This window comes from Sturnira hondurensis, unplaced genomic scaffold, assembly GCF_014824575.4.
Source record: "Sturnira hondurensis isolate 20B ecotype Veracruz unplaced genomic scaffold, ASM1482457v3 Scaffold0000566, whole genome shotgun sequence".
NCBI lineage: Eukaryota > Metazoa > Chordata > Mammalia > Chiroptera > Phyllostomidae > Sturnira > Sturnira hondurensis.
In genome coordinates, this window is record NW_028073197.1 from 9,234 (window position 1) to 23,740 (window position 14,507).

General features: G+C 38.1%; 1 protein-coding gene across 1 annotated transcript in view; it reads left to right on the forward strand.

The window, feature by feature from the left end:
• The first annotated feature begins 304 nt into the window (after positions 1-304).
• The window catches only part of LOC118984162 (UDP-glucuronosyltransferase 2B31-like), a 33,763-nt gene continuing 19,560 nt past the window's right edge, over positions 305-14,507 (forward strand). The window contains exons 1-2 of the mRNA XM_037041941.1: positions 305-1,045; positions 9,951-10,099. Coding sequence (XP_036897836.1) covers positions 328-1,045; positions 9,951-10,099 — 867 coding nt within the window. The 5' untranslated portion in view covers positions 305-327. The remainder of the gene's footprint in view (positions 1,046-9,950; positions 10,100-14,507) is intronic.

Consider the following 14,507-nt stretch of genomic DNA (forward strand, 5'->3'; position numbering starts at 1 on the left):
TTCTTATATTTCCTTATTTCTGGTTATGCCATTTCCTTTTCTTCTTAAAGAAGAGCCTTTAACTAGGAATAATAAAGACACACACAAGGATATTGCTAGCACTTATAATCACAGAACAGATATTAAATCCACCTTTTTATGAACAAGATCATCTACATTAGCTTTTCCAACTTCTCTGTGAATGCTCTGGTTGTTTGTATGAGGATACTATATTTACTTCAAGGTGTGGGAGTTATATTTTAACTTCCTGATTGATTTCTCCTCGGATAAACATGAGCAAAGACAAAAGGGATTATTAGTTTGGAAAGAAGCGTGTGTTCCAGCAAGATGTCTGTGAAATGGATTCCAGTTCTGCTGCTGCTACAGCTGAGTTGCCAGTTCAGCCCTGGGGGATGTGGAAAGGTGCTGGTGTGGCCCACAGATTATAGCCATTGGATCAATATGAAGATCATCCTGGATGAACTTGTCCAGAGAGGCCATGAAGTGACTGTTCTGACATCTACAGTTTCAATTCTTGTTGATCCCAATAAACCATCTGCTATTAAATTTGAGATTTATAATACATCTTTAAAAAAAGATGATTTTCAGAAGCTTTTCATAGAGGTGATCTCTAAATGGACATATATGCCTGAAGATACATTTTGGACTTATTTTTTACGAATGGAAGAAGTCATTCTGGAATACACTGATTCTATTCTAAAGCTCTGTAAAGATGCAGTTTTGAACAAGAAGCTTATAACAAAACTACAGCAAGAAAAGTTTGATGTCATTCTTGCAGATGCTGTGACACCCTGTGGTGAACTGCTGGCTGAGCTGCTTAAAATACCCTTTGTGTACAGTCTTCGCTTCTCTCCTGTCTATACAGTTGAAAAGCGGAGTGGAGGACTTCCATTCCCCCCTTCCTATGTACCTATCATCTCATCAGAATTAAGTGATCAAATGACATTCATCGAGAGAGTAAAAAATATGCTGTATGTGCTTTATTTTGACTTCTGGTTTCAAATGTTTCATGAGGACTGGAATCAATTTTATAGTGAAGTACTAGGTAAGTTAGGTTTGTATTTGGTAGTATGAAATTCTAACTTTCTTAGTGCCTTGGAAGGTGAGTATTTATTTGCATAAATACTAAGTGCATATAAGTAAAATGATGAAATAAAATTATAAATTGATATGTCATTCTAACAATTATTATGGAAATGCTTAAATTATAAGATCAGTGAAGAATTGTCTTCTCTTATATACTTTAGTTAGATTTTAAAACTGAACTATTTTGCCATATTACCTGAAGGATTCCTTCATAATATAATGACTCTATCTCAGACACAGGAACAGATAATCTAAGGTTTCTAATGATTTCAAATTCCTTCACTAAGAACTTACAACTTATCCATTTAAATATGTAAAAAATTGTTGAAAGGTGGACATGTAAGTCAGTAAACTATTGGGTTGGCAGAAATGCTCATTCATTATTAAAGTAAACAAAAAGTCACGTTTTTCTTTCTCACCGTTAACTTTATTTTTTTCTCTTTTTAATTGTTGTTCAAGTACCATTTACAATTACTGTTCACACTTTTGCTACATGACTCTTTCTGACACCAGCCATCCTCACCTCCCACCCTCCATCCTACCACCCTTTGGTTTTCTCCATGTGTCCTTTACACATGTTTTTTTCACAAACTTTCTCCTTCCTCTTTCCCCCATTATGTCCTCCAGCCTTTTTTTTTGGTACTGTCATTTTGTTCTTCATTTCAATGTGTCCTATTGCATATTGCTTTCTTGTGTTTTTTTTTTGTTGTTGTTGTTGTTGCTGTTGTTGATTAGGCTCCACTTACAGATGAGATCATACAGTATTTGTCTTTCACCATCTGGCTTATTTCACTTAGCATAATGCTGTGCAGTACCATCCTTGCTATCGCAAAGGGTAGGAGCTCCTTTCTTTCTGCTGTGTGGTATTCCCTCATGTAAATGAACAACAGCTTTTCGAACCACTCATTTACTGACTGGCACCTAGCCTGCTTCCAACACCTGGCTATTGTAAATTGTGCTGCTATGAACATTGGGGTGCATAAGTTCTTTTGAGTTGTTGTTTCAGGTACAGATTCTTAGGGTATAATCCTAGCACTTCCACTGCTGGGTCAAAAGGCAGTTCCATTTTTAATTTTCTGAAGAAATTCCATACAGTTTTCCACAGTGGCTGCACCAGTCTGCATTCGCACCAACACTACACCAGGGTTCCCTTTCCTCCACAGCCTTGCCAGCACTTGTTGTTTGTTGATTTGGTTATGACAGTCATTCTGACCTGTGTGAAGTGGTATCTCATTGTGGCTTTAATTTGCATCTATCTGATGGCTAGTGATGCTGAGCATCTTTCATATGTCTCTGGGCCCTCTGTATGCCCTTCTTCGAGAAGTATCTGTTCAGGTCCTTTGCTCATTTTTAATTAGTTTGTTGCTCTTCCTGGAGTGGAGTTGTCTGAGTTCTGTATATATTTTTTGGAGATCAAATGCTTGTCCAAGGTATCATTTACAAATATATTTTCCCATATCGTTGGCTCCCTTTTCAATTTGCTGGTGTTGTTCTTTTTTTTTAGCTGTGTAGAAACTTTTTATTTTAATGAAGTCCCATTTGTTAACTCATTTATGTCCCATGTTCTAAAAGACATATCAGTTGAAATTTTGCAAAATGAGATATCTGAGATTTTCCTGCCTGTGTTTTTCAGTAGAACTTTTATGGTATCATGACATATTTTTAAGTCCTCTCTGAATCTTGAGTTGTTTTTTTTTTTTTTTTGTATGCGGTGTAATTTGCTGATCAAGTTTCTTTTTTCTTTTCTTTTTCTTTTCTCTTTGTTTTGCATTTAGCTATCCAGATCTCCAAACAACACTTGTTGGAGAGCCTATTTTTACTCTACTTTACATTTCTGACCCTTTTCTTGATTATTAAATAACCATAGAAATTTTGTTTTATTCCAGGGCATTCTATTCTGTTCCATTGATCTATGTGTCTGTTCTTATGCCAGTACCGGACTGTTTTGATTTCTGAGGCCAGGTTATATATTTTGATGTCAACTATTCTGATCCCTCCCACTTTGTTCTTCTTTCTCAAAATTGTTGCAGCTATTTGGAGTCATTTATGGTTCCATATAAATTTCTGAAATGTGTTCTGAGCTTTTTCTGAAGTTTGTTCTGTATGTGTGAAATAGGTCATTGGTATTTTAATAGGAATTGCATTGAATCTATACATTCTTTTGGGTAATATGGACAATCTGCTGGTATTAGTTATTTCGATCCATGAACATGGTATATGCTTTCATTTATTTGTGTCTTCCTTCATTTCTTTCTTCAGCGTTGTGTAGTTTTCTGAGCACAGATTTTTCACCTCCTTGGTAAGGATTATTCTGAGATATTTTATTTTTCTTACTGCTCTAGGAAATGGGTTTTTCTTGATTTCTGATTCTGATCTTTCATTGGTGGTGTATAAAAATGCCTTTGATATCTGAATATTGACTTTGAGCCCTGCTTTTTTGCCAAATTCATTTATTAGGTTGAGTGGGGGGTTTTTGTGGAGTCTATAGGTTTTTCTATGTACACTACCATATCATCTGGAAACAGTGAGAGTTTTACTTCCTTCTTTTCAATTTGGTTGACTTTTACTTCTTTTTCTTTTGTGATAAGTGTGACTAGGACTTCCAATAACTTGTTGAATAGAAAGGGTGAAAGCAAACATCCTTGTTTTTTCCTGATCTTAGTGGGAAAACTTTTGGGTTTTGCCCGTTGAGTATGATGTTTGCTGTAGGTCTCTCATATATGGCCTTCATTATGTTGAGAAATGCTCCCTCTCCTCTCACTTTGCTGATTGTTTTTATCATAAATGGGTGCTCTACATTATCAAATGCTTTTTCAGACTCCATTGATACGATCACGTGATTTTTGTCTATCTGTTTGTTTGTGTGATGCATTAGGATTATTTGTGAATATTGTACAATCCTCACATCCCTGGAATGAGTTCCACGTGGTCATAATGTGTGATGTTTTTTTATGTATTTCAGGATGTTGTTTGTCAATATTTGGTTGAGGATTTTAGTGTCTATGTTCATCAGCAATATTGTCCTGTAGATTTCTTTCTTCATTTTGGATTTATCATGCTTGGGGATTAGGATGATGCTGGCTTCATAAAAACAGTTTGGGAGTCTTCCATCATTTTGGATTTTTTGGAATAGTCTGTGAAGAATAGGGGGAAGCTCTTCCTTAAATATTTTATAAAATTCTCTCATGAGACCATCCTGTCCAGGGCTTTTGTGTACCAGGAGTGTTTTCAGTACTGCTTCTATTTTGCCAGCTGTTATTAGTCTGTTCAAGGTTTTCTGCTTCTACTTCATTGAATTTTAGAAGATTAATTTTTTTCTGGAAATTTGACCATTATACCAAGGTTTTCAAAGTTCTTGGCATACAGTTCTTCATAATGATTTCTTACAATTCTTTTTATCTTTGAGTTATTGGTTATAATCTCCCCTCTTTCATTTCTGGTTTTATTTATTTGGGTTGTCTCTGTTGTATTCTTGATGAGTCTGCTTAAAGTCTTCCCAATAACCAGTCTTTTGGTTATCTTTTCAAAGAACAAGCTCCCGGACTTTTTGATCCTTAGAATTGTTCTTTCAGTCTATGTTATTCAAGTCTGCTCTGATCTTGGTTATTTCCTTGCTTCTACTTAATCTGGACTTTGTTGTTGTTTCTTCAGTTCTTGTAGATGTAGGGTTAGTTTGTTTATTGGGAATGCTTCTCTCTCTTTTAGTTAGGCCTGTATCACTACAAACTTCTTTCTCAGGACTGCCTTTGCTGAGTCCCATGAGTTTCAGACTGTTGTGAGTTCATTTTCATTTGTTTCCAGAATTTTTGTTTCTTCTCTAATCTCTTTATTAACCCATTCATTATTTAATAGCATGCTGTTCAATCTCCATGAATTTGAGCGTTTTTGAGCTTTTTTCCATGAGGTTGGTTTCTAGTTTCAGTCCCTTGTGGACCAAGAAAATATTTGAGATGATTTCAATATTTTTTAATTTGTTGGGGCATGTTTTGTGTCCTTTAATTTGGTCTATCTTTGAAAAGGCTGCACATGCATTTGAAAAGAATGAGTATTTTGTTTCCTTGGTTGAAAGTTTATGTATATATATATATGTATATATATATATATATATATATATATATATATATATAATCTCAATTAAGTCCATTTGACTAAGATGTTCTTCAAAGGCACAAGATTTTGGTTGATATTTTGTTTGCAAGATCTATCATTTGTTGACAGTGGGATGTTAAAAATCCCCTAGTGTATGTGTATTCCTATATATATATCTTTCTTGAAGTGCTCAAAGATTTTCCTTATACCTTTGGTTGCTCCTATTTTGGGTGCCTTTATGTTTATAATGTTTGTCTTCTTCATGGATTCTTCCCTTGAATATTATGAAGTGTCCTTCTCTGTCTCTTTTGGCCCTTGTTTTGAAGTCTGTTTTGTTGGATATAAGTATTGCTACCCTTGTTTTCTTCCTGTCCATTTCCTTGGAACATTTTTTCAGGCTTTCATTTTCAGTTTGTGTACGTCTCTTGTTCTGAAGAGGGTCTCTGGTAGGCAGGATATGTGTGGGTCATGATTTCTTGTCTATTCAGCTACCCTATGCCTTTTGATTGGAACATTTAATCCATTTACATTTAACTGTATTATTGATAGGTATTTACTCATTGCTATTTTATTCCCTTCATACCTGTGCTCCTCTCTCTCTCTCACTGTTTTATTCCTTTTCTTAAAATCAATCCCCATGCATCTCTTGCAGAGGTGGTTTGGAGGGAGTATATTCTTTCAGGCTTCTTTTGTCCAGAAAGCTCTGCATTTGACCTTACATTTTAATTGAGAGCCTTGCTAAATAAAGCAGCCTTGGTTGCAGGGGCTTGCTTTTTATCACTTGGAATATTTCTGCCACTTCTGTCAGGTTTAGAGTGTTTCCATTGAGAAGTCAGCTGCTAGCCTTATCGGGGCTCCTTTGCACACTACTTCCTGTTTCTCCCTTGCTACCATGAAGTTTTTCTCTTTGTCTTGGAATTCTGCCATTTTAACTATGATGTGTCTTGGAGTAGGCCTCTAGGGTTGCTATTAATTGGGACCCTCAGGGCTTATGGCTTTCTGTGACTTTTCCTCTCCTCAAATTAGGGAAGTTTTTCATTGTTACTATTCAAACAGGTTTTCTATACCTTGCTCCTTTTTGCTTTTTCCTGGTATCCCTATTATATGGATACTATTGTGTTTTACGTTTTCCTGCATTTCCCTTATCTCATCTTTATTCCTTCTGAGTCTTTTCCTTTTCTTGCTCTTTCTGGGAGTTTCTTTCTACCTTGCTCTCTAGCTCTCTGATTCAGTCCTCTGCTTCATCTAGCATGCTTTTAATTCCTTCTGCTCTGTTCTTCAACTTAAAAATTGTATTCTTTTTGTTCTCTTGGCTCTTCTTGATAGTTAGTATGTTTTTTTCATGGTGGTGTAATTCACAGTAAGTTTCTTGTAGCTTTCTTGTAGATTTTTGTAATTCTCAATGAGCCCATTGGGCTTCCTTATAACTATTGTTTTGAACTCAATATCTGATCATTGAATTACCTCTCTTTCATTGAGTATTCTTTCTGAGGATTCCTCCTTTCCTTTCGTTGGGGTTTCTTCATCTTCCCATCGTTTGTGAGACTCCTTTTGTTTACCTCTGCTTCTAAACTGACCTGTTTTTACTCTCTGAGTTGTTGGTGTGAATTTCTATATTAGGAGACCTATGAGTTTTAGTCATGCTGTCTCCTTGATATCCTGAACTAGATGATCTTGGGATGCCCTTATGCCATTTATGTTGGCTCTCTGGACATAACTGGATTTTGATTGTTGTTGGGTCATTCTTTGGTGAATCCTTCCCTCTACCTTGTTGACTAAGTGTGGCTGTGGCCACCACGTCTGGTATGCTGTTGTGCAGGTACTGCCAAAACAAAATCATAAAGCCCAGGAAAAAAAACACATCTACCAAAATATCATCCCCCTGACATCCCACTATCAACACCAAATGATCTAGTATTGATATGGGAGTACAGAGATTAAAACTATTATAAGAAAGGAGAGAAATGAAATGTAGTAAAAAAGCTAGTGACTTAATATGCACGAACTTGATGGATAACAAATGAATGTTAAAAAGCTATGCAGAAAAGAAAATATCACTAATCCTGGAGAAGACCACAGTGGATTTCCCATAGGTACCTCTAGTATTTGCCACTGTTTTTCCTTTCTAGATCCACCTCTGGTGATGTCAGATGTTGACCCCACCTGACCTTGACAGCCTCTTTGAGACTTCCAGGGATCTTTTGTTCCCTTCTATGTCCTTCAATTGTTAATCTAGTCATTCTACACTGAGCAGTCAGGCTTAAGCCCCATAGAAAAGGGCAGAATCTCTCCCGTGTTGGGGCTATTGTTCCTCCTCAGGCGTCTGGGGCTTGGAGGGGAGTGGTCTGTCTGAACATGCTGGCTGCTGCAGTATGGGGGATGACTCAGCATGGGGATCCCAACAGATACTTTCTCAGTTCTCTCCCCAAAGCTTCTGTCCCAAGTATCTCCTATGGCATAGGAGGAGGAGATACTTATATCTTGCCCACTCTGCCCATCGCCTTTGCCAGAGCCCTGGGTAAGTGGCTACAAATGAATATTTGTGTGTTGGCCGTTTAAACAGCTCTTTTGTGTCTCCATCCATCCATTTCTGTCATACAGCAAGCCTCATGCTTTTTGCTGATGGTTACTACTTGTGTACTTTTTGGTTTCAAGTATTCTAGGCTGGAGATCCTAGCTTAGGGTTTAGACCCTACACTTGTCAGTGGATCCAACCACTTGCTTCATTATTCCTGCCACCTATGGGCACCTAGCCAGCCCTATCGAGTCTCCACCATACTCCTTCCCAGTTCAGTTAGTGCTCAAGATAATTCTTCTGTCAGTCCGAGTCTATAAGATTTCTCTCTCACTGCTGTCCAGTTGTTTGTTCTGGGTGATTTCTCCACACTTTAGTTGTAATTCAAGATTAGACCTGGGAGGAGCTCAGTATGGATTTCATTCATTCCTCTGCCATCATGCCTCTTCCTCACCAATAGCTTTACTGAAAATGCATTCACCATTTCATTCCACTCCTTTCTGTCACTTTCAGTGAACTTCATAATCTCATCTTCCTAATACTTTTATTTTTTAAACGCAAAAATGTTTCTTGTGTCTTGTGCAGTCTTCCAAGGACCTGAATTTTTTCCATTAATAGAATTTTGCGAAGACTTAAATAAATGAAAATCTGAAGATGCAATGTCTGGTGAATATGGCAGATGAATCAGCACTTTCTAGTCAAACTGTAAAGTTCTTGCCTGGTCATCAAAGTAATGTGTGGTCTTGCGTTAACTTGATGGAAGATTTTGTGTTCTCTGTTGAGTAATTCTGGGTGCTTTTTGATAACTGCTGCTTTCAGTTGGTCTAACTTGGAGCAGTACTTGCTGGAATTAATCTTTTGGTTTTCAGGAAGGAGCACACAATAGAGGATTCCCTTCCACTCTCACCATACACACAACATCACCTTCTTTGGTGAAGACTGGCCTTTGGTGTGGTGGATGCTTCATTTTGCTTGCCCCACAGTCTCTTCTATTACACATCATTGTAAAGTATCCACTTTGCATCTTCCAACACAATGTGTTCATAAAATAGAATGTTTTCATTATCTTTATCCAGAGTATCACATGCAGAAATACAGTCAAGGAGGCTTTTTTCACATAAGTTCTGTGTAACCCAAACACCAAAGCAATTAACACAACCAAGCTGGTGCAAAAGATTTTAAAAGCTTGATTTGGATATTTTGAATATGTCGTCGATCTCCCATGTGATATAATGTTCATTGTTTTCAACTAATGTTTTGATTTGTTTCCTATCAAGTTGAAGTGGTCTACCTACTGTGGAGCATTGTTCAGAGAGAAATCTCCAGCATGAAACTTTGCAAACCACTTTTGACACATTTGATCACTGACAGCACCTTCTCCATACACACACCCTAAATGCTTTGTGTTTCAGTTGCATTTCTACCTACCTTAAAAGAATAATACATGATATGCCAAAAAATGTTGCTTATTTTCCTCCATCTTCAAGATTAAAAGGGCCATACAAAAATTCACCAATTTTGATTTTTTTCAATGAATGCTGATGTGACAGCTGTCACAATTTTATCTAACATGACTGTTTCCAATGAAGTTAAAGACAGCTAAGCACTACTAAAGCCATCTTAAGGAAAAAACAAACAAACCTTTGGGCCATCCCACATACTTTCTGAAAACTCTTCCTTTAAAGGCAAAATGAGCCAAAATTAAGGGTGAAGAAACCTATTATTACACATTATAAAATTATTCCAAATATTCCAACAGTTATTTGCAAATATTTTTATTAATGTACAAGGATTATTAAGCTCCTAAAACAAACCTGATGAAGTTATAGTACCAGTGACTTGCTTGCTAAATTGTAGAAACCACATGAACTAATCTAGGGGAAAGTGTTTCCATGGCTATGGTAGAGGACTTGGAATGATTGTTTATCTTTGCATCTATTACTGTTGCAGCTTTACAGAGTAAACAAATACATATTTAAGTCTATATTTTCTTATGGTTAATCATTTTCTATGATAGTAAATGTACTGATGCGACATTAGAAAAAAAACTATTACACTTTATCATATATCATGTATATTTCATGTATATAAATGATAGAATTAAACATGTATATTATATAATTATGTTTGCTGATAAAACCACCAACAATTTAAAGGGCTTTTGGCTACATTATCCCAAGCTTTTTCAGAAAACTAAATGGTACATTCACATTGCAACATTCTCAATTGATATACTTTCTCTTTGCTTTTTTTCTTTCAGGAAGACCCACAACTATATATGAGTTGATGGGGAAAGCTGAAATGTGGCTCACTCGAACCTATTGGGATTTTGAATTTCCTCGCCCACTCTTGCCACATTTTGAATTGATTGGAGGATTCCACTGCAAGCCTGCCAAACCTCTGCCTAAGGTAATCCTATCCATGCTGGCTTTACTTTGCTTACTTTGCAAATTTAGTTATAATAACTTTGGGTTCCTCATTTAGAATGTCTGATCACACTGGGAAAGGTATGAGAATAGAAGGAAAGTAACATGACAATTAGAAACTCATATATTTCTATATTATTACAAGAGTCTGAATGTCATTATCACTGTAGGATAAAGAGTCATACTTGGAGGGCTTTGGACATCGATTCAGTTAAATTAAGGCCTTCTTCATTCAATGCATAACAAAGTATCAGCCACAATTCAAGGAATACTTTTAACAACACTAGAATACTGCAAGGATAAGTGATGGGTATGTAGAGGAACAGACACAATGTTTGCTCTCACACACAAGATATTCTACTTGATAAGCAAGTACTAAAAATTGTGTGAAAAGTATCATAATAAAGAAAGAACGTAATGCTACTATAATGATAGAGAATATCTCATGGGAATGGATCATACTGCATCAGGAGTGACGACAGCAATCACGCATAAGTGAGCATAAAAGATCCCATTTTCTGTCTCTGTGACAACATATCTATTCATGAACAAAAATGTCTCTGTGGAAGTTGACATCTAGCATTACATGCCAAGGGACCAGAGGAGAATCTTGCCCACCTACACATCAGCTAATAGGCAGAGAGACACCAGTACTGGCTGTGATACCTACAGGATGTTGTGAATTGTTCTGCCCCTCCTGGCTGCAGTCCAGGAGCATGTACAAACCCTGACTTGGGCAGTCACCTATAGCTTAGGGAGCTGTTGTGGAAGTCGAAGTTTCCAGGGGAGAAGTTCCAACACACTATTGGAGCACAAAATATGTGCATTTAAATGCTTTGGTATGAGGTAGAGAGAAGCTTAACTTTTCCAGCATCACTCCTCCTCCAAGACAGCACAGTTTAAAGCTAAGAGAGAGCCCATGATTTCTCCAACAGGGGACAGGACAAGTCAGTCATTGGAGGGTGAGCTTTCCCTAGTGTGCAAAAGAGTCCTTTAGAAATGAATTATCAAAGGGCTCATTTCTCTTGCATGGCCTCCAGAATATTGAATAAGAGCTCAGTAATGTAGAAAGGGAACAGATTGAGAGAACAGCACATAAGATTCCCAAAGGGCGTTAAAGAGACACAGTTCCTGCTGACTGCACTCCCTGCTCCATCAGGAAGCTTGACCACAAACTAGGAAGAAAACCTCTCTTACAGATCCGCCAACTAGTCTGTGGGTGCCAAAAGTGAACTGCATTCCAAACCCATACAACCCACCCTCTGCACTCAGCTCCTTGTGCAAGCTGCTAAGCTTAGCAGCAAGAACAAGATTTGGGAGAAGGCTTCAGATCAAGAGCAGAATGCAGGCAAGGGTTTACTCACAGGTGAGAAACTACACACTGGAGCTGTAGCACCACCTTCAGGAAAATAGGGAGGCTATCAACATCTGGCCAGAACTTCATAGGGTGAAGAAGGACATCCAGACATAAGAATTCACCCAGGAGAGAGAGCCAGAAGCAGGGAGCTGGCATATTCAGACAAGGTCTGAAAAAGCCTTATCTGTGTCAGTATTGACTAAAGGTATTTCTACCTTGAAAGCAGTAAAGATGAAAGTAACAGACTGCTAATTCAAACACAAAAATCAACACCGCAAAACCTTAAAGGACATGAAAAACCAAAAAAACCTAAATCACCAAGTTTGACAATAATCCTCCAGCAACCAAATGCACACATGAATATATATCATTTCCCCCCCCCCAAAATTCAAACTAGCTCTGTGAGAAAACTCAATGATCTAGAAGGAAATAGGACCTTCTCTGCCATCAGTAGAAATGTAAAAATCATTGCAACCACTATGGGAAACTGTATTGATATTTCTGAGAAATTAAAAAACATCTGCCATATGATCCAGAAATCCCATTTCTGGGTATATATCCAAAAGAAAGAAAAACAGAATATTAAAATATATTCATAAACCCATATCTATTGCACCACTATTCACCATAGCCAATAAATGGAAACAACTTAAGTGTCTGTCAACAAATGAATGGGTAAAGAGGCGTGAATTACACACCAAGAAATAACACAAAAAAACAGAATATTATCCAGCCATGAGAAAAAACAAAAATTCTACCATCTTGGACAACACAGATGGACCGTGAAGGCAATATGCTAAGTGATGTAAGTCACAATGAAAAAGACAAATAATGTGCCATGCGCTTATATGTGGAATCTAAAAATGCAAACTCATAGGAACACAGAGCACAATGATGATTAGTATAGAGTGGAGAAAAGGACACAGGAGGTTGAGTAGGTGATCAAAAGGTATAAACCTGCAACTCAAAGATGATTAGGTTCAGGAGATGTAATGATTGTAGCCAGCAGTGCTCTATTATATGCTTGAAAGTTTCTAGAGACCAGATACTAATTGTTCTCACCACACACACAAAAAGATAAGTATGTGGCCAAATGGACGTGTTCACTAATGCTAAGGTCATACTCATACTACACTACATAAATGAATCAACTCAACACACTTTGCTCATAAACTTACAGAATGTTCTATGTCAATTGTATACTAATTTTTAAGACAAAAGCATGAAATAATGATTAAAGTAAAAACTTAAACTTTCCATGTTAAAAGGTTAGGTTAGTATTTTCCAGAGAGAAAAAACAAAAATTTAAAACAAGTGATCAAAGGGGCAAAAGAAATTAGTATGACATTTGAACCAGATATCCATTAAACATTTCACTCTTTACATATGTGGGATGAGGGTATAGTAAGTACATTGAACAATTAGAAATTTCTCTAGTACAGAAGGTAATGAAATTTTAAAACTGATAAGGATCAGGGTACATAGAATAATTCAGAAACAATTTGGGGGGAACATGACTTTACCAGGAACTTTATATTCATTGAACTGAGCTATTCAAGAGGGTGACCAGATCTCTGCTGCAGAAGGCCCAGCTCTACCTGTCCCAGCACAGGGCATGCGATCCCTGGGGGACTCAGTGAGGTGGTGATGAGGGCCCCTCCTATCTAGGTACATGTACCAAATTGTACTAAATCATCCATTTTGAATATGGTTTCAGAACAAAAGGTATCATTTGTAAATAAGCCATAAAAATTGTCACATAAATAAGTACCTTTACAAGTACAATCTGGAATCTTACAGCTATTTCATGGAAATTTCAGACAATAATACCAGATTCATGAATTATAGTGATATTCAACGTATACAAAGTGATTTAGGGGGAGAGGTCTGAAATGTCACTGCAAAAAGACCATGAACTCACATTCATGCATGAACACAATGAATATATACCTCCATGTAGAGCAAGTCCTCCTGACAGGTAACTGAGGGTTGATGGAGCAGCTTCAGCACAACAAAAGCTGAGAGACTGCATAGAGAAGGTTGAGAATCGGACTTCTGGCCAAGATGGAGGTGTAGGTGGAAACACTGTGCCCCCTCCAACAACTAAATTTAAAGACAACTAACTTTTAGTAACAAAAACGCAGCCAAAACAGTGAAAATTGAGCTGTACAGAAGTACGACTACAACAAACCACTCAACCAGACCAGTAAGAGGGGCAGAGTCAGCAGCAGAGCTGGTTGGGCTGGAAAGATCTTTAGGTCCACCAACCCAGGAGCAGAGGTGGAGGCAGTTGGTGGATCCCAGGAGTGGGGTGACAACGGGCAGACCCAGGGAGGGCGCAGGGTGGCTGGCTGACTGGCATCACACATTCGTACGCAGATAAACCAAGCAAAGGAGTGAACGGTGAAACACACCACTCAGGCTAGGGCCCCAGCGACGGGAACTAGAGCCTGAAAGCACCAATTGAAAAGACTTTCTTGGGGTCAAGGGCCCAGGAAAGGCTCCCAGGCTCACAGGGAGACCCACAGGGGAGAGAGGTCTCTCTCTCTTCCTTAGAGAGACCCACATGGCCCTGGAGAGTACCCAGGCCCACATACCCGGGAACCAGCACCAGAGGGGCCCAATTTGCTTGTGGCAAGCCGACGAGGTGACAGAAAACTGAGAGAGAGCAGAATAGAGCAAAGTGCCATTTTTTCCCCTCTCTGACCCTGCCCCCACATACAGCGTCACAACCCAGTGACTGGGTGGCCCTGACCTGGTGAACACCTAAGGATCCACCCCTCAGACCTCACAGGTACAAACAGAACAAACATTATGACTCAAGAACAGCTCGAATCCCCAGAGCCTATAATTCTAAGTGACCAAGAAATAGCCAGCCTTTCAGATGCACAGGTGAAAATACTGGTGATCAGGATGCTCACAGAATTGGTTGATTTAAGCCACAAATTAGAGGAATATATGAAGGCTAAACTGATTGAAATGAAGGGAAATGCACAGGAAACTGATAGTGATGGAAAGGAAACTGGGACAGAAA